This window comes from Gopherus flavomarginatus, chromosome 6 (assembly GCF_025201925.1).
Source record: "Gopherus flavomarginatus isolate rGopFla2 chromosome 6, rGopFla2.mat.asm, whole genome shotgun sequence".
NCBI classification, from domain to species: domain Eukaryota; kingdom Metazoa; phylum Chordata; order Testudines; family Testudinidae; genus Gopherus; species Gopherus flavomarginatus.
In genome coordinates, this window is record NC_066622.1 from 136,995,054 (window position 1) to 137,017,533 (window position 22,480).

The window sequence follows — 22,480 nt, forward strand, 5'->3', positions numbered from 1 at the left end:
AATAACTTCTGAGTTACGATTGACTTATTGCTAATATTAAGGTCTATGGATGACTGGATATTGTAAAGAGTTGAAGACTAGGGTGCAAAAGGTGATAAAGCCATGATGTGTGACTTTTCCGTTCTGGTCTGAAGAGACCGAAAGGGAATTATGGCAGACAGTGTGACAAGTTCCAGCACACCCCGTTGGTGTACCAAACCTTTTGGGGGAATTTTGTTTGAGGGTCTAAACCTCTGAATTCAGCTTGGTGACAATCATTTTTAAAATCAGCAGGTTCCAGTTATGGTAGAAGAAGTTGGTACCAGCTTTTACCAAAGAGTGTGACTAGACCGCTTCTAGAGGATGGATTGAGATTTCTGTCTAGTTGAATGGTCCGTTTGTTGGAGCTGGAATCTGGCAATCAGGACTCCTGGGTACTAGTCCTGCCTCTGCCTGGCTGTGTGAGCGTTGGGGAGTCACTCCCCTTCTCCCTGCCTCCATTTGCTCATCTGTTAAGTGGGGATAACGGTCCTTTTAACCCGCCACCTCCATGGAGCTGTAGATGTGCAGTGTGTCTGAGTATTTCATAATCATTAGCATATTTATCCGCACAGCACCCCTGAGGCAGGGCAGGGATGTTACCCCATTTTGCAGATGGGGAACTGAGGCACAGAGAGGCTTAGTGATGTGGCCGAGGTCACCCAGTCTGTGGCAGAGCAGGGATTCAAACCCAGCTCGCCCAAGCCCTCAGTTAGTACTCCAACCATTAGACCATCCTCCTCCTTAATTGCCCTGTCACTGTTGGCAAGAGGTTCGTTGCCTGCATGTTGGAAGCACTTCCCAGAACCATGCCACGAGCAATGTCTCTTTCTCATTACCTCCTTGCCATCTTGCTGTTCCAGGCTTGCTGTCCAGGACTACATCGTGGGCGCCTTCCGGAAGTTTGCCACGGACAACAGTTGTCACGTGAGCCTGGTCATCCACCCTCGGAAGGAGGACGAAGAGCGAGAGCTTCAGACGGCCTCTATATTTGGGTCTGCGAAGGTGAGCAGCTATTGGGAATAACCCCAGGCTTGGATCTGCTCAGGCTGGGTCAGCAGCTGGCCAGCATTGTGTGTCAAATGGAGCAATTTGCAGTGGCCTATCTTAAAAGAGTTGGTGGCCCATGCAGACTCCATCTCCCAGAGTGCAGTGCTCTGTTGTGATGAGTCTTCCTGGCCACGGGTGTGATAGAAATGAGCCTGTGCCCGTGCGGGGCTGTTCCCTACAGCACAGTCCTGGTGGGCACTGGTAGCGGTTCCTGCACCTGGGTCACTGATAACTTCTGGTCTCAGCCCAGAGAGGAGCGGGTGTCTTGTAAATTGTGAGTAAAACTGGTTTAGGCAGTTCGGGGTCTGGCACCTTCCCCTAGTATCGAGAACCCGCTTCCGTAGCTCGGGCACCTATGTGTGAAACTTTCAGTGGGTTTGTTCTGCAGTCATCCCTTCGGGACCAGTGCCGGTTGGGAGCCCTCTTCAGGGAATAAAATAAAGAGTTAACGGTGGGACGTCAGCTGAGGGCATGCTCTGGTGAAGAAGAGACCTGCAGACCCTGCAGTGAGGGAGCCAAGCGCCTGGGTAGGGGACACAGTGTGGAGGTTTGAGGATTGAGCCCGATTCTTCATTTGTCTTTCTCGTTGATGCTGAACTGATGTTTGCTGTTACACCCTGAGCGCTGTAGCTCTGCCGGCTTAAGCCCTTGTGTAGACGCAGCTAGGGCGACAGAAGAATTCTCCCATCAACCTAGCTCCTGCTGCTCGGAGAGGTGGGTTAAGGACGCTGGTGGAAAATCAGGAAGCTACAGTGCCAGAGCTGTGCCAGCATAGTGTAGACGTACTGTTAGTGGGGAGACCGGGGGGGATGTGCATGAACGACCCTGGCAGGTGGAGTGCACGGAAGGCTCTGTCTCTCAGGGACACTTGTACCCTCCTCCCAGTGTCTCGCTGTCCCTGGGGCTAGCGGCCATAAAGCTGTAGCAGTCCAAAGTCCTGGAGGGTCCCAGAACAGTGAATAGCTGTGAGCCAGTATCTCAGAAGGGTGCCAGAGGTCCTGACTATTGCAGCCTGGCCCAGTCCCCCTCCTGGCCGGCCACGGTCTCTTGTGAATGGCCCTAACTGCTGGGTCCCAGCCACCGGGGGTGGGCAGAGCCTGGTCGCTGTTCTGGTGCTGGCTCTGTAGGGTTCGCTCCCTGTCTCTGCACCCTTCCGTGGGACAGGAGACTCTGCTGTCCTGCTGCCCCTGGTACCAGGGCCTCTGATGATCTCCTGAGGCCCCCTAGTCCCATGGCTTATGCTTACCCCTGCCCAGGCTGTGGCCACTCTGGGCTCCTAGTTTAACCCCTTCAGGGACAGCGTGGCAGAAAAGCAAGGAGCACAGGGGCTTTCCCAGCCACTGGAGAGTGACAGCTCATTGCAAAACAACAACATTCCTGAGACATCCCTCCCACCCCCACACACGCACTCCTCTGAGGGGAGTCTTGTCAGCGTGTCAGGCCAGGCAGAGCCCCTTCTGCCTCCTCTCTCTCCAGCCTCGGCTTGCGTGGGCCACGGTCTCTGCTCAGGCTGCCCCCCTCCCGTGGTCTCTGCCCCCTTTTGCCAGGTGCCCAGGGTGAGAAACTCCAGCCCTTTCCCCTAGCCAGGCTCCCGTCTAGAGAGAGTTCATTGTTCATGGGGTCGGGCCAGCAAATCACAGCTGATGGGCCGAGGTTGCTCTGAGATGGCTTCCCAGTCCTACTCGTTCCGCCCTTTCCCAGCCCAGCTCCTGTCGGGAATGCAGCACACAGGCTGCCCTTGGCGAGGGCTGGCAGCTTTCAGCGCAGAACCAACTGGGAGACAGGGTACAAACAGAATCTGACACCAGTACGTCCCGCTCTGTCCCACTCACAATTTGGTCATTGCTGACCCACTGCACCTTCCCCAAATGCCAGGGGCTAAATTCCAATTGAGCAGGTCAGCTCCGCCTACTGTCTCCTGTAGTTTTACTTGGCCGTGGAATTCTTCACTTCCTATCCCCTACTGTTGCTGGGTGCTGTTAGACGTGTGCTCCACCCCAAAGGTGGCTGCATTTCCGAGGTGCATGAGGCATTTATGTTTGCATAAACACATAGGCGCTGTCTGAAGTGCTCTGAACCCCTCAGTCTGACAGGCGTGTGTCCAAGTCCAGGTACCTCTCTCCCCATGGCCTTCTCCTTTTTGTCTCTCGTACCCAGGCCAGCCAGGAGGCCGACAACGTGCTGATCCTCCAGGACAGGAAGCTGGTGACGGGGCCAGGGAAGCGGTACCTGCAGGTGTCAAAGAACCGCTTTGATGGGGATGTGGGGGTCTTCCCCCTGGAGTTCAGCAAAGCATCCCTCACCTTCTCCACCCCCGTCAAGGGGAAGGCCCGGCTGAAGAAGGTGAAAGATGACAATGGAGCGCCGCCGAAGCAGGCTCCAGCTGGAGGCAGTGGGGCTTCTAAGAAGCAGTGACCCAGCCCGTGGCATGGGCTGCTCTGGTACAATCCCTTCCCCAGAGCACACCTCGGCCAGTGTTCGTACCAGCCCTGAGGGGAAGGGGGCTGATGCCAGGTGCTAGGGCAGAGGAGATAGGGACACAGCACTGCCAGTTTCCATCGGAGACTCTTAAAGCCAAGGGGTGTTCCCTGTGCTGCTGCCAAGCGGGCCTGGCCAGGCTTGGGTTTGCTGCAGGCTCCTTGCCCCGCTGGGGGGGGGGGGGGAACCTCGGTCTGGTTGCGTTTGGGGAGGAGGAATCGCACACCTACCTCTGCGTTATAGTCAGACGATAAGCTATAAACGGGCTCTTGTTTTAGAGCCTGCCAGGGGCCTGCGACACCCCGGCTGACGGATACAGGCTGGTGCACGGGGGGAGTCCTGTGGGTTACGCCCCCGTCCGTTTGCTTAGCACAGGTCCCATCTGTTTGTCCCTGGGAGCCATATGTCCGGACGCTGGGGTGCTGAGTCAGTGGAGCCTTCGGGCTGGATGTCCGTTTGCCAGACCCTTGCTCCTGTCGCTGGAGTATTTCAGCCAATGGGAGTAAATCCTGACGCCAGACCCTGGAACCGAGGAGGACACGGCGCAGGTCACAAGCCAGTGTGAGTTTGCCAGGGGCTTCTCCAATCAGTCCCTGTTGCACGTCTGGTCTGTGTCGTAGAACTGCTGCTGAATTAGCTCCGCTTGTCTCAGGAGACCTCCCTCCCTTTGCTCCAGGACCGAGATGGTGGGTTCTGCAGGCCAGTCTGGAAGGACACCAGCAGAATTGGGCAAGTCCTGGGGCTGGGAGAGCTGTGGCTGCAGATCAGGAGTGAGGGGCACCAGTAGAGCTGTGCAGGGCAGGTCCCAGGGCTGAGATAGCAGGGGGTTGCAGGTCGGGATTGAGGGGCACCGGCAGAGCTCTGCAGGGCTGGGCTAGCAGGGGGCTGGAGGTCAGGATTGAGGGACACCGGCAGAGCTCTGCAGGGCTGGGCTAGCAGGGGGCTGGAGGTCAGGATTGAGGGGCATCGGCAGAGCTCTGCAGGGCTCCGCTAGCAGGGGGCTGCGAGTCAGCATTGAGGGGCACCGGCAGAGCTCTGCAGGGCTCCGCTAGCAGGGGGCTGCGAGTCAGGCTTGAGGGGCACCGGCAGAGCTCTGCAGGGCTCCGCTAGCAGGGGGCTGCGAGTCAGCATTGAGGGACACCGGCAGAGCTCTGCAGGGCTGGGCTAGCAGGGGGCTGGAAGTCAGGATTGAGGGGCATCGGCAGAGCTCCGCAGGGCTCCGCTAGCAGGGGGCTGTGAGTCAGGCTTGAGGGGCATCAGCAGAGCTCTGCAGGGCTGGGATAGCAGGGGCTGCGGATCAGGCTTGAGGGGCATCAGCAGAGCTGGGAGGGGCTGTATGTGATGAGTGAGGTGAATAGCCAAAGCTCTCGGTTGAGGGATACACAGCTCCAGCCTGCACTGTCCCATGAATCCCTCACTTCCACACGCCCTGGGAGAAGGCAGGAGGGGAAGGCAGGTGCAAGGGAGAGGCAGAGAAGTGGAAGTGACACACTTCCTGCCTGGGGGTAATCAGCAGCCCTGCTTCGGTAGCGTGTGAGTGGAGAGTGTGAAGTCCCTGCATGGCAGGTCAGGAGCCGGGGCGCCCCACCACCATGACACCAGCATCATACAGTTGTCACCGCTGGAGCTGCGGGCTGCACCTGCTTTGCATACACAATTATTTTAAAATAGCAGGAGGCCCAAGCCAGCAATGTGTCGAGAGCTCTTCGTTGCTATCAACAGCGTCTGAGCTCACGGGGCTGGGACACCTTGTTACAGGATTCTCTCAGCTTTGAATTGCCCCACAATCGGGGGGAGAACAGGCCTGTGTGAATGCACCAGCAATAAACTCCCAGCTGTTCAGCTCTGTCCTTGCCTTGCAGCAGGCCACGCTGTGGTGACCTCTGCTCCGCTCAGCTGGGCTCTGGGATTCCAGCCCTCGCTGCCCCAGCAGCGCTAGGTTTCTTTGAAGGTCAAATAATGCCGCTTGTGTCTGAGATGGGTCCCAGAGTGGGGCAGTGTGAAGGAAATGGAGCCCCCCCAGTGAATGCGATGGGGGGATTTCTGAGAGGGTTTTATAAACCATGGTCCCAAAAGACTTTTCAGAGGGCAGTCTGGATTTATTCCTCCTTCCCCAGGATTTGGAATCCTTGTGCTGGTGCATGGGAACCGGACCCTGAATCTCAGCTGACTGGAGCTCAGAAGGCAAAGGGAATCCATCATGCAAATTAGGGTTTTATAAATCCCTCTGGCTAAGCCTGGCTGTGCTGGCTGGTTTCTAATGTGACGGTGATTATGAAATGGTTTGCAGAGTTCTCCCTGTATGGCCGTCTGCAATCCCACGTCTGCTTTGGAAGGCAGACTCCGGGGGGGGGAATAGTTTTCAGTGTCGAATGCTGAATACTGTGATTTGGGGTCCCATTGCACTGGGAGGGGAAAACCTCCACAGTGATTGGCTCTCTGCAATAATTTTGTACACACGAGAGTGTGAAAAAGATCATGTTGATCAGATATTTTGTCTACAGCTTGTCATTTGATTAAAAACAAAGATCGCTTTTCAGTGCTGCATTGTCCTGGGTTTGTCCACAAGGTGTCAGTCTGCGTTAGACTTGAATCTTCTCCTTCTTTTCAAAAGGAAAACTTGATGGAACTTTCCTCAAATTCCCAGGCTCACGGGCAGTTCCTCTGCGTAGCACTAAGCGTCTTGATTTTACGCTGAGCTCAGAAATCTCCATTCCTCAGGCTATGGCTGCTGGCTGAGCCAGCCCTTTCAGAACATGGGTTTGCTTTACCTTTGAATGACCCTTTAAAATTCATGCAGGGCCAGACTGAGAGAGCCCCATACTCTGGGTGGGTAGTGCATGACTCCACGTCCATGGAACAGCGAATACACAGCAAGAGTGAAGGTGCTGGAGAGGGAGAGAAATCCAAACGCATCCCCGGAATACCCCTGCTGGAAGGGTGTCAAGTGATCGACATCTGCTGAGTACAGTGTTAGTCGACTGCTCCTGTCGGTGCAGTCTGTGGGCACAGGCAATCCAGCCGCCTGCCGTCAGCGAAAGGAACCCTCCTGGATGACAAACGCTCCAATCTCCGTTACTTAGGAGGGTGAGGGGTGTGCATCGCGTGCCATAACACCGTCCACGTGGGAATTGGAGAGGTGTACAGCCCAAAATCACTGGTAGGGCTCCAGAGGGAGGAGGAGAGACCTCTCCCCAGGGCACCTGGGCTGTCTTGGTGCACATGCTGGGGTAGATGCTGAATCAGAGAGCTTCGTGCAGACAGGTACAGGGATACGCCTGTGCCCAGGTCTGGGGTTGGCGCCAGGAGCAGGCCCAGGCAGGAGGAGGCCAGGTGCCTGGACAGTTGTGGGACAGGAGGGTTGCCACGGTATTTCCTAAACATTGCCCTGAAGAGCCCATATGGGGCTCCCGCCTGGCCTCGGCCTGGCTGCAGGAGCTCCTGGAACGCAGAGGCTCTCAACAGGCTGAGGTGTAAGCGCTGTGGGGCACCTCCAGCCCCAGTCACAGGCCCCATGCGTCCTGCAGCCCCACGCAGGCCTTTGCCCTAGGGAGGGGGAAGAGATGGATTCCGCTGTCCGATGGCATGTTCTTCCCTCTAGTTTGAGAGCTCTGCCCCCAAAGGAGTGGAGTTATGGGATTCCTCTTCATTTAAAGCAGGGGCGGGCAAACTTTTTGGGCTGAGGGCCATATTGAGTTTCGGAAATTGTATGGAGGACTAATTAGGGGAGGCTGTGCCTCCCCAAACAACCAGATGTGGCCCGGCCCCCACCCCACCTGACCCCGCCTCCCTGCTTTTTCCCCACTGATGGCCCACCTGGGACCTCTGCCCCATCCACCTTCCTACTCTTTGTCCCCTGACCACCCCTGGGACTCCCACCCTGACTGCCCCTCGCTGTCCCATCCAACCCCTCCTCTCATTCCTCACTGCCCCCCCCGGGACCCCTGCCCCATCCAACCACCCCTTTTCCCTGTACCCTGACTGCTCCCGGGCCCCCCTTCCCTGACTGCCCCCTGCCATCCCATCCAACCCCCCCTCCTTCCTGACTGTCCCCCTGGAACCCCTGCCCTCATTCAACCCCCCTGTTCCCCACCTTACGACTGTCTCGACCCCTATCCATGCACCCCCAAAGTCCCTTGCCCTCTATCCAACGCCTCCCCCCGCTCCGTGCCCCCTTACCACACTGCCTGGAGTACCGGGGCTGGCGGCGCTATGGCCATGCCACCGTGCAGCACAAAGCACCAGGTCAGGCTAAGCTCCCCAGCTGTGCTGTCCCAGGAGCTCACAGCCCCGCCACCCAGAGCATTGCGCCTATGGCAAAGCAAGCTGAGGCTGCGGGGTGGGGAAACAGCAGGGGAGGGGCTAGGGGCAAGCCTCCCAGGCCAGGAGCTTGGGCAGGAGGGTCCCATGGACCAGATGTGGCCCCCGAGCCGTAGTTTGCCCCCCTCTGATCTAAGGTGTACATTCTACATTTACATCCTACACACTGGTTCAGGGGCATCATTTATCTGGGGAGCTTCTTTCTCAAACCAGAGGCCAAGACTATAACAGGGTATCATAACCTTAGTCCCAGATTTGGACCTTAGCGTCCAAAATATGGGGGTTAGCATGAAAACCTCCAAGCTTAGTTACCAGCTTGGACCTGGTACTTGCTGCCACCACCCAAAAAATTAGAGTGTTTTGGGGCACTCTGGTCCCCCTGAAAAACCTTCCCTGGGGACCCCAAGACCCAAATCCCTTGAGTCTCACAACAAAGGGAAATAATCCTTTTTCCCTTCCCCCCTCCAGGTGCTCCTGGACAGATACACAGACACAAGCTCTGTGAATCCAAACAGAGTGACTCCCCCTCTCCGTTCCCAGTCCTGGAAACAAAAGCACTTTCCTCTTCACCCAGAGGGAATGCAACACACACAGATCTCCCCCTGATTTCTTCCTCCCACCAATTCCCTGGTGAGTACAGACTCAATTTCCCTGAAATTTCCCAGAAAAGAAAACTCCAACAGGTCTCAAAAAGAAAGCTTTATATAAAAAAGAAAGAAAAAATACATACAAATGGTCTCTCTGAATTAAGGTGACAAAATACAGGGTCAATTGCTTAAAAGAATATTGAATAAACAGCCTTATTCAAAAAGAATACAAATCAAAGCACTCCAGCACTTATATTCATGCAAATACCAAAGAAAAGAAACCATATAACTTACTATCTGATCTCTTTGTCCTTACACTTAGAAACAGAAGACTAGAAAGCAGAAACTACTTCTCCAAAGCTCAGAGAAAGCAGGCAGACAGAAAACAAAGACTCAGACACAAACTTCCCTCCACCCAAAGTTGAAAAAATCCGGTTTCCTGATTGGTCCTCTGGTCAGGTGCTTCAGGTGAAAGAGACATTAACCCTTAGCTATCTGTTTATGACACGCCCCCCAAATTGCAGACAGTGGGGAAGCTCACTGGCGGCGATTTCCTTCTAGAACTTTAAAATAAACAGATTACTACAACACATGCACCTTTACATATACTACTAAGTATATAACTAACAGACTTCTACATTTTAAGAACACTTTTTAACTACTGAATTCTGGGAAACTCTCACGGGAGAGTGCATCAGCAACTTTGTTAGAAGCTCCTGTGATGTGTTGAACTTCAAAATCAAAATCTTGGAGAGCTAAACTCCAACGAAGAAGTTTCTTGTTGTTCCCCTTGGCAGTATGAAGCCACTTTACTGCAGCATGGTCAGTTTGTAGTTGGAACCGCCGTCCCCAAACATATGGGCGTAGCTTTTCCAGGGCGTACACAATGGCATAGCATTCCTTTTCACTGACTGACCAGTGACTTTCCCTCTCAGACAGTTTCTTGCTGAGAAACACGACAGGATGGAAGTTGTGATCTGTTGCTTCCTGCATGAGCACTGCTCCTATACCACGCTCAGATGCATCCGTGGTTGCTAGGAATGGTTTGTCAAAATCCGGGGCCCTGAGCACAGGGTCAGACATGAGCATCGCCTTAAGTTGGGTAAAGGCCTTTTGACACTCATCAGTCCACTTAACTGCATTTGGCTGGGTCTTTTTGGTCAGGTCGGTCAGTGGGGCAGCGATTTGGCTGTAGTGTGGTACAAATTGCCTGTAGTATCCGGCCAAGCCTAAGAAGGATTGGACCTGTTTCTTTGACCGTGGGACAGGCCACTTTTGGATAGCATCCACCTTGGCCTGTAGGGGGTTTATGGTTCCTCGACCCACCTGGTGCCCCAGGTAAGTCACTCTGTTTTGGCCTATTTGACACTTTTTGGCCTTAACAGTTAGTCCGGCCTGCCTGATGCGCTCAAAGACCTTTTCCAGGTGTAGTAGGTGTTCGGGTCAGGAGTCTGAAAAAATGGCCACATCATCGAGGTAGGCAACTGCAAATTCTCCCAGTCCAGCTAGTAGACCATCTACCAGCCTCTGGAAGGTGGCGGGTGCATTTCGAAGGCCGAAAGGAAGGACATTGAATTCATACACCCCCGCATGGGTGACGAATGCTGACCTCTCCTTGGCAGGTTCATCTAGCGGTACTTGCCAGTACCCCTTGGTTAAGTCTATTGTAGAGATGAACTGGGCACGTCCCAACTTCTCCAATAGCTCATCGGTGCGTGGCATTGGATAGTTGTCCGGACGAGTTACCGCATTTAGCTTACGGTAGTCCACGCAAAAGCGTATTTCCCCATCTGGTTTGGGTACCAGAACCACTGGAGATGCCCATGCACTGGTAGATGGGCGGATTATACCCATCTGTAGCATGTTCTGGATCTCCCGTTCCATAGCAGCTTCGGCATGAGGAGACACCCGGTAGGGTGGGGTTCTGATTGGGTGAGCATTACCTGTATCAATGGAGTGGTATGCCCGTTCAGTCCATCCTGGGGTGGCTGAGAACAATGGGGCGAAGCTAGTGCACAGATCCTTGATTTGTCGCCGCTGCAGACGTTCCAGGGTGGTTGAGATGTTCACCTCTTCCACGCTACTGTCTTTTTTTCCGTCGTAGTAGACAACGTCAGGCCACTCAGCATCATCTCCCTGGACTGTAAACTGACAAACCTGTAAGTCTCTGGAATAGAAAGGCTTGAGAGAATTAACATGGTACACTTTAGGCTTTAGTGAGGAATTGGGAAATGCTATGAGGTAGTTTACAGTTCCCAGGCGCTCTTGGACCGTGAATGGCCCTTCCCATGATGCTTCCATCTTATGGGCCTGTTGCGCCTTCAAGACCATAACCTGGTCTCCTACCTTGAAGGAACGTTCTCTGGCATGTCTGTCATACCAGGCCTTTTGCTCTTCTTGAGCATCCTTTAGGTTCTCTCTAGCAAGGGCTAAAGAGTGTCGGAGGGTGCTTTGTAGGTTGCTTACAAAGTCCAGAATGTTAGTTCCTGGAGAAGGTGTAAACCCCTCCCATTGCTGCTTCACCAACTGTAATGGCCCCTTAACCTCGTGACCATACACAAGTTCAAACGGTGAAAACCCTAAACTGGGATGTGGTACAGCCCTGTAGGCAAACAGCAACTGCTGCAACACTAGGTCCCAATTATTGGAGAATTCGTTGATGAATTTTCGTATCATGGCCCCCAAAGTTCCATTGAACCTTTCCACCAGGCCATTGGTTTGATGGTGGTACGGGGTGGCAACCAAGTGATTCACCCCATGAGTTTCCCACAGTTTTTCCATGGTCCCTGCCAGGAAATTAGACCCTGAATCTGTAAGGATGTCGGAGGGCCAACCTACCCTGGCAAAGATGTCTGTTAGGGCCAGGCACACAGTGTTAGCCCTGGTGTTGCCTAGAGCGACTGCTTCTGGCCATCGGGTAGCAAAGTCCACTAAAGTCAGTACGTACTGCTTTCCTCTGGGTGTCTTTTTTGGGAAAGGCCCCAGAATATCCACAGCTACTCGCTGAAATGGGACCTCAACTATGGGGAGTGGCTGGAGAGGGGCCTTGACCTGGTCTTGAGGCTTTCCCACTCTTTGGCACACCTCACAAGACCGGACATACTTGGCAACATCCTTGCCCATCCCCTCCCAGTGGAAGGACTTCCCCAACCGGTCCTTGGTTCTGTTCACCCCAGCATGGCCACTGGGATGATCATGGGCTAAGCTTAAGAGCTTCCCCCGGTACTTAGTTGGAACCACCAACTGTTTTTGCGGCTGCCATTCTTCCCAGTGTCCACCAGAAAGAATCTCCTTGTATAAAAGTCCTTGGTCTATAACAAACCGGGATTGATTAGAAGAGCTGAGAGGCGGTGGGTTGCTCCGTGCCGCCGCCCACGCTTTCTGAAGGCTGTCATCTGCTTCCTGCTCAGTCTGGAACTGTTCCCTTGAGGCTGGGGTCACCAGTTCTTCCTCAGACTGTGGACTTGGGCTTGGTCCCTCTGGAAGCGATGTAGGTGATGGGGTTGTTTCTGTTGCTGGTGAACCGCTCTCCGCTGGTGCACCTGAGGGTATTTCAGGCTCTGGCTGAGCCTTTTGGGTATGGCTGTCTGTTGCTTCTGCCAGTTGTGGCTCGCTGGCGCCCACTGGCGTTGAGTTTGAAGATGGGGTTGCAATCGCTGGTGCTGGTTGCTGTTCCAGTTCCGGGCCTGGGACTGGAGGTGCTGTGGCTGTTTCAGTGGTTGACATGGAATCTGGATCCACTACCTCTGTCTTGGTCTCTGGTAACACAGACGGGGCCTCTGTGGACGGCTCAGGAACAGGAATGGGTCTGGAAGCTTGCCTGGTTTGGCTACGTGTAACCATTCCCACTCTCTTGGCCCGCCTCACCTGGTTGGCCAAGTCTTCTCCCAGTAGCATGGGGATAGGATAATTGTCATAGACTGCAAAAGTCCACATTCCTGACCAGCCTTTGTACTGGACAGGCAGTTGAGCTGTAGGCAAGTCTACAGCTTGTGACATGAAGGGGTAAATTGTAACTTTGGCCTTTGGGTTGATGAATTTGGGGTCAACGAAGGATTGGTGGATAGCTGACACTTGTGCCCCCGTGTCTCTCCACGCAGTAACCTTCTTTCCGCCCACTCTCAAATTTTCCCTTCGCTCCAAGGGTATTTGAGAGGCATCCGGGCCTGGGGATCTTTGGTGTGATGGTGGTGTAATGAATTGCACTCGCATGGTGTTCTTGGGACAGTTGGCCTTGATATGTCCCAGTTCATTACACTTAAAGCATCTTCCATCTGATGGGTCACTGGGCCGAGGTGAGTTACTGGAGACTGGTGAGGTGGACGAATAGGGCATCTGTGGCTTTACTTGGGTTGTATGTGGGGTCTTTGGCTGTCCGCGGTTGTAGGGTTTATGGTCGGTGTGCCCCCTGGGGTATTCGTTCCCCTTGACAGTAGCTTTCTTGCTTTCTGCCACTTCCATCCATTTGGCTCCAATCTCCCCCGCCTCAGCGAGATCTTTGGGTTTTCCATCTTGTATGTACCGTGTGATGTCTTCAGGAACACCATCCAAGAACTGCTCCATTTGTATGAGGAGGTGCAGTTCTTCCAAGGTTTGAACGTTGTGTCCTGTTATCCAGGCCTCATAGTTTTTTGCAACGTAGTAGGCGTGTTTGGGAAATGACACATCTGGTTTCCACTTTTGGGTTCTGAAGCGCCGACGGGCATGATCTGGGGTTATCCCCATTCTGTATCTGGCCTTGGTTTGAAAAAGTTTATAGTCATTCATTTGCTCCTTAGGCATTTCAGCTGCCACCTCTGCTAAAGGTCCACTGAGCTGTGACCTTAATTCTACCATGTACTGGTCTTCGGGGATGCTGTACCCAAGACAGGCTCTTTCAAAATTTTCCAAGAAGGCCTCGGTGTCATCACCTGCCTTGTAGGTGGGAAATTTCCTGTGCTGTGGAGCAATAATTGGCGCCGGGTTGTTAGGGTTGGCTGGCACATGCAGCCCAGCTTTTGCCAAGTCCAGTTCATGTTTTCTCTGTTTTTCCTTCTCTTCATTTTCTTTTTGTTGTTTTTCCATTTCTCGGCGGTGGTCTGCCTCTTTGGCTGCCTGTTCTCTTTGGTAGGCTGCCAGTTTGATGCTTTCTTCCTTTTCTTTCAGCTCCATCTCTTTTTGTTTTATTTCTAGTTCCTGTTTGTGTTTTTCCATCTCTCGCCTGTGTTCAGCTTCTTTGATTTGTTCTTCGGCCTCAGTTTTTGCCTTAGAAGTCATGGTTCCTGTTTTCTTGTGTTGGGGTGCCCTCCGGTGTTTATCTTTAGAACTGCAGGCTCTCTGTTGCCTCCTGAAGTCTGCCTAGCAACAGTGCCTTTAGCTAATCTTCAATGTTAAGTAAACCTGAAAAACCACTTTATTTGCATGTATATAGTGCTGGTAATGACTCTCAATGGGAGTGCTATTGTGTGACAAAAGACTCTTAATAGCACCTTAATGGTTTCTTGCTTAAGATGCAAGCCACAAACTGCCAGAGAGAGCAGAAAAAAAAAATTCTCTTTGGTTCCCTTTTAAAACCAACTGTTTCTCTCTGCTAAAAAGCCCTTAGCAGAGAAAAGAAAAATATAATATTCCTACTGGCTTCTGGATTCTGTCTATCATCCCACCGCTACTACTCATATCATAACCTTAGTCCCAGATTTGGACCTTAGCGTCCAAAATATGGGGGTTAGCATGAAAACCTCCAAGCTTAGTTACCAGCTTGGACCTGGTACTTGCTGCCACCACCCAAAAAATTAGAGTGTTTTGGGGCACTCTGGTCCCCCTGAAAAACCTTCCCTGGGGACCCCAAGACCCAAATCCCTTGAGTCTCACAACAAAGGGAAATAATCCTTTTTCCCTTCCCCCCTCCAGGTGCTCCTGGACAGATACACAGACACAAGCTCTGTGAATCCAAACAGAGTGACTCCCCCTCTCCGTTCCCAGTCCTGGAAACAAAAGCACTTTCCTCTTCACCCAGAGGGAATGCAACACACACAGATCTCCCCCTGATTTCTTCCTCCCACCAATTCCCTGGTGAGTACAGACTCAATTTCCCTGAAATTTCCCAGAAAAGAAATCTCCAACAGGTCTCAAAAAGAAAGCTTTATATAAAAAAGAAAGAAAAAATACATACAAATGGTCTCTCTGTATTAAGGTGACAAAATACAGGGTCAATTGCTTAAAAGAATATTGAATAAACAGCCTTATTCAAAAAGAATACAAATCAAAGCACTCCAGCACTTATATTCATGCAAATACCAAAGAAAAGAAACCATATAACTTACTATCTGATCTCTTTGTCCTTACACTTAGAAACAGAAGACTAGAAAGCAGAAACTACTTCTCCAAAGCTCAGAGAAAGCAGGCAGACAGAAAACAAAGACTCAGACACAAACTTCCCTCCACCCAAAGTTGAAAAAATCCGGTTTCCTGATTGGTCCTCTGGTCAGGTGCTTCAGGTGAAAGAGACATTAACCCTTAGCTATCTGTTTATGACACAGGGTTCAAAAAATAATTAGATCAGTTCATGGAGGATAGGTTAATCAATGGCTGTTAGCCAGAGTGGGCAGGGAATGGGCGACGGGATGGGTCACTGGATGATTTCCTGTTCTGTTCACTCCCTCTGGGGCACCTGGCACTGGCCGCTGTTGGAGGATGGGATACTGGGCTAGATGGACCTTTTGTCTGACTCAGTCTGGCCGTTCTTATGTTCTTAACCAAAAGGTGCATTAACTAGTGGTGTGATGGTGGGGGGCGGTATTTCTGTACTGAAGCAGATTTTCTCAGGGTATTTGAGTCATCCATTCCATGATACTATCTGCTTTTCCGGTAGAGTGTCTTTGTTTGATGAAGGCAGTTTTAAATGTGTTATAGTGTGTATCCTCAACTTTCTCCTCAGAGCATTTTCTGTTGTGTCTGAGTGCTTGGCCGTAGATACCGATTTCTTGATGTATTTGGGGTGGTTACTAGATCGGTGAAGGTAGATGTGGGAATCTGTGGGATTCTTGTATTTAGTTGACTGTACGGTTCCATTGTTAAGAACAAAAGAACAGTCATACTGGTATCATCTGCAGATTTTTCCACCTCGCTGTTTACCCCTTTTTCCAGATCATTTATGAATATGTTGAATAGGGCTGGTCCCAGAACAGACCCCTGGAGGACACCACTGTTTACCTCTCTTCATTGTGAAAGCTGACCATTTATTCCTGTCCTTTGTTTCCTATCTTTTAACCAGTTACCAATCCATGAGAGAACCTTCCCTCTGATCCCATGACAGCTTGAAGCAGATTGTGGTGTTCAGGAAATTGGTGCTGGTGTGGGAGTGTTTCAGACAGAATTTAATGAATCGGTGATGGTGGTTGAAGTTGTGGTGGAAATCTGTCATGGAGTTTAGGTTGTCTGTCCAGAGGATGAAAATATCATTGATGTTTCTCAGATGTCTCCTTGGTTTCGTGGTGCAGAAATTCTGACTCAAGGTGGCCCATGAAGAGGTTGGCATACTGGGGAACCGTCCGAGTACCCCTGGCCGTTCCCATGGTTTGACAAAGGGTTGGTTGTTGTCAAATGTAAAACTGCTATGGATGACAATGAAATGGATGAGTCTGGGGTGGAGATCTGAGGGTTGTCCAGTGTCTTATAAATATTAGAGGCAGGCAGCGATGCTGTCATGGTGAGGGATGTTGGTGTATAGAGAGGTGACACCCATGGTGGCAAGGATGGGTTCCTGAAGGCGGTTGTTAATGGTGCAGAGTTTCTGATGGAAGTCAGCTGTCCTGGAGGAAGCTGGCCCTTTATGCGATGAGTGGTTTGAGGCTGGTTTCTGAGAGTCCCAATACCCCATCATGTCAGAGTGCTGTGGCCAGATACGATGGGCCTGCTGGTTCCCTTGTTCGTGTGCTTGGAAAGCACATAGAAGGTCCCTGGGGTGGGTTTGAGGAGGGGATGAGATTGCAGAGTGTCTCTTGGAGTTGCTGGGGAAGGGTTTGACGATGTCCTTGAATTCCGGGGTGACCTGCGGTGCAGGGTTATCTTTGCGCTCTGTACAGTAGCTGGTGTCAGAGAGTGCTCGGTTGGTTCATTAACGTAGTTATCAGGGTTGAGGACTATGTTGCATTCCCCTGCCTTGGTCTGCTGGCGTGGTCACTATCGACTGGCTGGATTTCAGAGACTGTCTAGCTGTCCTCTTGGCAGTGGAGATATTGTGGTGGATGCAATGCTAAGGATTTCATGGGAGAGGTGGGCAGCTATCCCAGAATGCCCTGCTAAAGGCCAGCTGTGTGTTGATGCACCAAGAGGGGCAAGATGCCTCAGGGCTCTTCTGATGTCCCTGCAGCACTGGCTCCACCCAGCACGAACGCACTGACTGCTTCCCACCCGCCACGCTTGAGTGGCCTTGGTGAAGGCTGTGCTTGTGATCAAGCCAGGCCATCTGCCTGGCAACATCTTGTCTGGGGAAGAGGTTCGGAGCCCAGATGGTCCTAGGTCCTTGTGACAGGTTGGGTCACAGAAACCCCCTTGGGAACTGCCACCTGATGTGCTGGGACTATCCCTGAGCCCGTTTGCCCTGGTGGCTTGGGACTTCAGTACCCTGCCTGGTTGTGCCAGACATGCCAGCCTGCTACAAACACAGATCCAGGACTGAACCATGTCCCCCAAAAACTGCAGGCATAACTGAAAACAGCTTAAGAAGTGCCTCCAGCACTCAGATACCCAACTTCTAATGGGATCCAAACCCCAAATAAATGTGTTTTACTCTGTATAAAGCTTACACCGGGTAAACTCATAAATTGTTCGCCCTCTATAACAGTGATAGAGAGAGATGCACAGCTGTTTGTTCCCCCAGGTATTAATACTTACGCTGGGTTAATTAATAAATAAAAAGTGGTTTTATTAAATATAAAAAGTAGGTTTTAAGTGGTTCCAAATAACGACAGATGGAACAAAGTGAATTACCAAGTAGAATAAAATAAAACACGCAAGTCTAAGTCTAATACTGTAAGAAACTAAATGCAGGTAAATCTCACCCTCAGAGATGTTCCAATGAGTTTCTTTTACAGACTAGACTCCTCCCTAGTCTAGGTCCAGCAATCACTCACCCCACTGTAGTTACTGTCCTTTCTTCCAGTTTCTTTCAGGCATCTCTTTGGGGTGGAGAGGCTATATTCTGAGCCAGCTGAAGACAAAAAGGAGGGGGTTTCCAGGGCCTTATGGGAGCTGAGCTTGGCAGTTCCGGGCCCCACAGTACTGTGCTCGGTGGGAGAGACAGAGATCCCCGCTCCATACAAACGTTGGCTCCAAGTGTGTGAGCCCTGTTCTGCACATGGGAAACTGAGGCATGGCACAGTGACAAGGCTTGACCAGACAGAGAACCCAGCTGTCCTGCCATGTGAGCCCCAGCACCTCTCTTGGAATCCCTTGCTCAGTTCCCAGGCGGCTGGAGAATGAGGAATTGGAGCAAAAGGGGGGGAGGCGGGGCTGGCTGGTGTCTTGGTGCTGCAGACTGCCTGCATGGGGATGGACTTCTCCCTTTGCCCAGCCTGCTCCTGCTTGACTTTCCTGGCTAGGGCCTGGCACTGCACATGCCCCACTGCAGGCTGCCACTGGATCGCTGCAGAGGTCACTGCTTCTCCCCCTCCCCGCAGCTGTCTGTCTGTCTCTCTCCTCACTTGGGAGGGAGACCCTGGTTCTTAGCTTGATGAGCTCCCCAAAGGTCAGAGGATGGGGCAGGGTGCTGCCAGGGAGGTGGCACTTTCTCACAGAAAGCTGGCAGCACCCCCATGGGCACCTCATCATGGGTCTGTCCCCTGCAGAAGTCACCAACTACAGGACAGGCCCACAAAGAAAGTAACAGAACGCCACTAGCCGTCACTTTCAGCCCCCAACTAAAACCTCTCCGGCGCATCATCAAGGATCTACAACCTATCCTGAAGGACAATCACTCACTGTCACAGACTTTGGGAGACAGACCAGTCCTTGCTTACAGACTGCCCCCCAACCTGAAGCAAATACTCACCAGCAACTACACACCACACCACAGAAACACTAACCCAGGAACCAAACCCTGCAACAAACCGCATTGCCAGCTCTGTCTGCATATCTATTCAAGGGACCACATCAGCCACACCATCAGGGGCTTGTTCACCTGCACATCTACTAATGTGATAGATGCCATCATGTACCAGCAATGCCCCTTTGCCATGTACACTGGCCAGACTGGACAGTCTCTGCACAAAAGAATAAATGGACACAAATCAGACATCAGGAATTATAACATTCAAAAACCAGTAGGAGAACATTTCAACCTCTCTGGTCACTCAGTAACAGACCTAAAAGTGGCAATTCGTCAACAAAAGAACTTCAGAAACAGACTCCAACTAGAAACTGCAGAACTGGAATTAATTTGCAAACTTGACACCATCAAATTAGGCCGGAATAAAGACTGGGAGTGGCTGGGTCACTACAAAAAGTAACTTTTCCTCTGCTGATACTCACACCTTCTTGTCAACTGTTGGAAATGGGCAACGTCCACCTTGATTGCATTGGCCTCATCAGCACTACAAAAGTTATTTCCCCTTTCTTGATATTCACTGTTGAGAATAGGGCACTTCCACCTTAATTGAATTGGCCTCATTAGCACTGACCCCCCACTCGGTAAGGCGACTCCCATCTTTTCACGTTCGGTGTGTGTATATATATATATATATACACATTGCTTACTGTATTTTCCACTCCAGGCATCCGATGAAGTGGGCTTTAGCCCATGGAAACTTATGCCCAAATAAATGTGTCTGGGCTCTAAGGACTCCTTATTGTTTTTGTCCACACAGCTGGCTCTTTGATGGGTGTGAGCGCTGCAGACTGGAGCGAAGGCCCCTTTCTCGCTGCCCTTTCTGGCTCCTGGGGCCTGAATTTCCATGGGATAAAGAGGCCCAATGAGTCAAAGGGGTAACATAACGCAGGCACCGTCCAGCATTAAACAGTGTTAACCAAGGGTCAGAAGTGGGCAGCCAGAAACCTGCTTAGTGCCCCTGCAGACGCTCCCTTGAAAATCCTTCCAGCTGTAGCCCACTCTATGAATCGGATATTAAGAATGCCCAGTTCTCTCTCTGAGCATTGCTGGGTGCTTGTCCCCAGATCAGGCCCAGTCTTAGTAAAAGTGCTGTTCAGTTGGGACCCCCATGTGCACCAGGGCAGCGCCCCCCAACCCCACACCACCCAGGACCCTTCTGTATTTGCAACAGTTGGTGTGTGACTTTGCCAAAGGTGTGAATCCTCACACCCAGCCCGGGAGAGATGTGAAGAGCTCAATAAGATTTCACGGGAACAGCCTCCAGTGGCCCCTTTCCCTTAAGCTGGGGAGAGTTTTTAGAAGGAACTCGACAGTCCAGCGATGGTAATCCCTGTCCGGTGGTGGGGAGATGGGAGCTGAGCTGGGGGGAGCTGTCATCTGTTCCAGCCCGTTTCCTAAAAGACAGATGAGCCAAGGCAGAAAACGCAGCTTCTTTCTCTGGTTTACTCACTTCCAACCTCCCTGCTGGAAAAACACGGCCCCGGCCCCCCCAGTCGGATCAGTCACCCTGTGACCGGGCAAACGTGCACCGGCGTCGGGCCCTGGAGGACGTAGCTTCTAGCTGCCTTTCTCTGGTCGCAGGCTCGCAGTGCGAGAGAGACAGCAAAGGGGAGAAGGAAAAGGAGGCAGTGGGGTGACAAGTCTCCCGTTCCAGGTGCTGTTCGGGATGGAGCTGGAGCTGGATCCTCCTTCTCTTGTCTTCCAGCCAGCCAGCGTCATTCCTTTCCCCACCAAAGTCTCCCCTCCTAAGGCCCCCACAAGGGATCGGGGGGGGGGGGGAGACTAGCCCCTCCCTTCCTTATTTTGTCCATAGGCCTAATTTCTGACACACCAACCTCCCCACTCCTAGAAGCTGCCCGAACATGCTGGGCTCGGCGCCAGCTCCAGGAGAAAAAGGCTGGTGTTCTGGGGAGGAACCGTGCCAAAGCAGTCAAACTGCCACTCGGGGAAAGGCCAGAGCAGCTGGAGAGTGAGACGGACACGCTGGAGGGCTCGTGCGCCTGTGTCATGCCTCAGTTTCCCCATCGGTATAATGAGGAGTCTGATCTGCCTTATGGGAGGGAGGAGTTTGTGTGAGATCCTCCAGCCCATCTCCCTGCGGTCAGTCCCTGTGCTGGTGGATAGGCTGCAGGGCAGGGACGTGGCTGGGATATAAAAATATTGGCCTTTTTTGACATTTTTCCCCTCAAGTAAATGCTTTGATTTCCCCACAAACTTTCCAGATTTTTTTTTAACATCCTCGTTGGTCAGTCATCAGTTTTAGGGTTCATCGTCCCCTCACACACCCCCAATCACCAGTTTGGTCGGCTGTGTCACATGGTGGGATCTTCCAAAACCAAAAAGGAGATGAGAATTTTCAGGGCTGCAAAGCTCCAGAGCTGTTTGTCAGAGTCCAGGAGCCCTCAACGCCCCATCAGCAGAGCTCCCCTGCCAACGCAGATGGTCCTGAGTCCTAATCCTGTCTGCGTGGGAGAGTCTGTCTAGCTGCAAACTCCAGAGGAATTTCCTTGCCTAGGACGTTTTTATTTATTTTCCAGCCATCCCTATCTTAGGATATGGTAAAATATTTACCAGCCCCCACAGTCTCAGTTGCTTTGCAGCACCAGGGGCAACTGAAATGCAACCTTGTGAGCCAAGGGAGAGTTTCACCTTATAGACTACAGATCCCAGCATGCAATGTGCTCTGCTAATCAGAGCAGTGCATCCTGGGACCTGTAGTCTCTGAGTGCTGGCTGGGAGCTGCCCTGGGTTTCATGCTGGGAAGATGCTGTGGGTGAATGTCCAAGGTCCGATGGTGCTTGCTGATGTCTCCCCTAGCTAGGTACATGCATGCACCAGGCGCTGTGTAAAGCTCTGCCGCGTGGGGCCGTGGGTAACGAGGGGCGAATGGTGACTGTTGTCCTGCCCCAGTTCCTACGGGGCACCGCGGTCCCTGCCCTGAAGAGAGTGCAGGGCAGAGGGCTAGAAACTCATGTTGTTTTAAATGAGAGCCGAGCGTCTCCCGGGCTCCCCTGACTCCAGGAGCTGGGGCTTAGCGAGAAGTGGGAACGTCCCGAGACCTGCAAGAGCCAGTGCCACTGCTCCAGGCACCGGCCGAGAGTGCAGGAAGGCAGCTGGGGGGAGATGGAGTGGGGAGCAGGAAGGGGAGCGTTGCAGGGTGAGCGGGGGGAGCTTGCCCTTGTTCTCTCCCAACTGCAGCGTGGCCCCGCAATGCTTCCCCCCCATCTCTTCTTGTTCTTGGTGAGTAACAGCCCCCTGCCCTCCCACAGCCCCAACCCCAGCGCGCATAGCAGTGGGCAAATGAGAGCAGCGCGGCCCTGCAGCACCACCCCCCGCTGTGGCATCGTGGGCAACAGAGTGATGGGCACTGTGCCTCCATCCCTGAGACCAGTGTCTCCCAGAGAGCGCCAGGCAGATCTCGCACATGTGCACGTGTGTGTATTTGTGTGTGTGTGTGTGTGTGTGTGGCAGAGGCTGGCACACAGATGCACCCAACACCACACAGACTCTCTCCTCCTGTAACGCTGCCCAGGGCCGTGCAGAGAGGTTCTCTCTGGCTTGTGCTCTGCCCTGGCGCTCTCTCCCCTCAGCTGGGTTTTAGGCCTATCAGACAGGCTGGAGCCGGCCGGCGCTCTAATCCAGCTTTAATTATTTCCAGCAGGAGATTGCACTGAACCTGGCTCGGCTCTCCGAAGCGAGCCCCTACCTGCACCCCAGCCAGCAGGACGGAGCGGCGTGGGTCAGAGGACCGCCTGGCGCTGGGGGGCCATGGATGCTGCTTGAATTCAGGAGCTGCAGGCCCCTGAACCTGCCCCTTCCCCAGCTCCCCGAGCCTGTCCCATCTGTCTGGGCCCTTCTCAAGCAGGTGAGTTACTTCGGGTGCCCCCTTTATTCCACTAGGCCCTGCCCCTAAATCCAGCCGCACCCACTCCGAGGACCC

The 22,480-nt window shown here is 52.6% G+C and overlaps 2 protein-coding genes across 9 annotated transcripts in view; both read left to right on the forward strand.

Moving 5' to 3' along the window:
* Window positions 1-22,480, forward strand: part of TWNK (twinkle mtDNA helicase) — a 103,834-nt gene that overhangs the window by 11,874 nt on the left and 69,480 nt on the right. The window contains exons 4-8 of one of the 8 annotated variants that reach the window (XM_050958156.1): window positions 882-1,023; window positions 3,226-4,379; window positions 4,438-4,495; window positions 4,613-4,727; window positions 4,787-5,034. In XM_050958156.1, coding sequence (XP_050814113.1) covers window positions 882-1,023; window positions 3,226-3,483 — 400 coding nt within the window. In that variant the 3' untranslated portion in view covers window positions 3,484-4,379; window positions 4,438-4,495; window positions 4,613-4,727; window positions 4,787-5,034. The other 7 variants (XM_050958148.1, XM_050958154.1, XM_050958150.1 and 4 more) reach the window with 7 other exon arrangements.
* Window positions 21,275-22,480, forward strand: part of LZTS2 (leucine zipper tumor suppressor 2) — a 54,492-nt gene continuing 53,286 nt past the window's right edge. The window contains exons 1-2 of the mRNA XM_050958066.1: window positions 21,275-21,361; window positions 22,202-22,405. The gene's annotated coding sequence lies outside the window, so the exon portion shown is untranslated. The remainder of the gene's footprint in view (window positions 21,362-22,201; window positions 22,406-22,480) is intronic.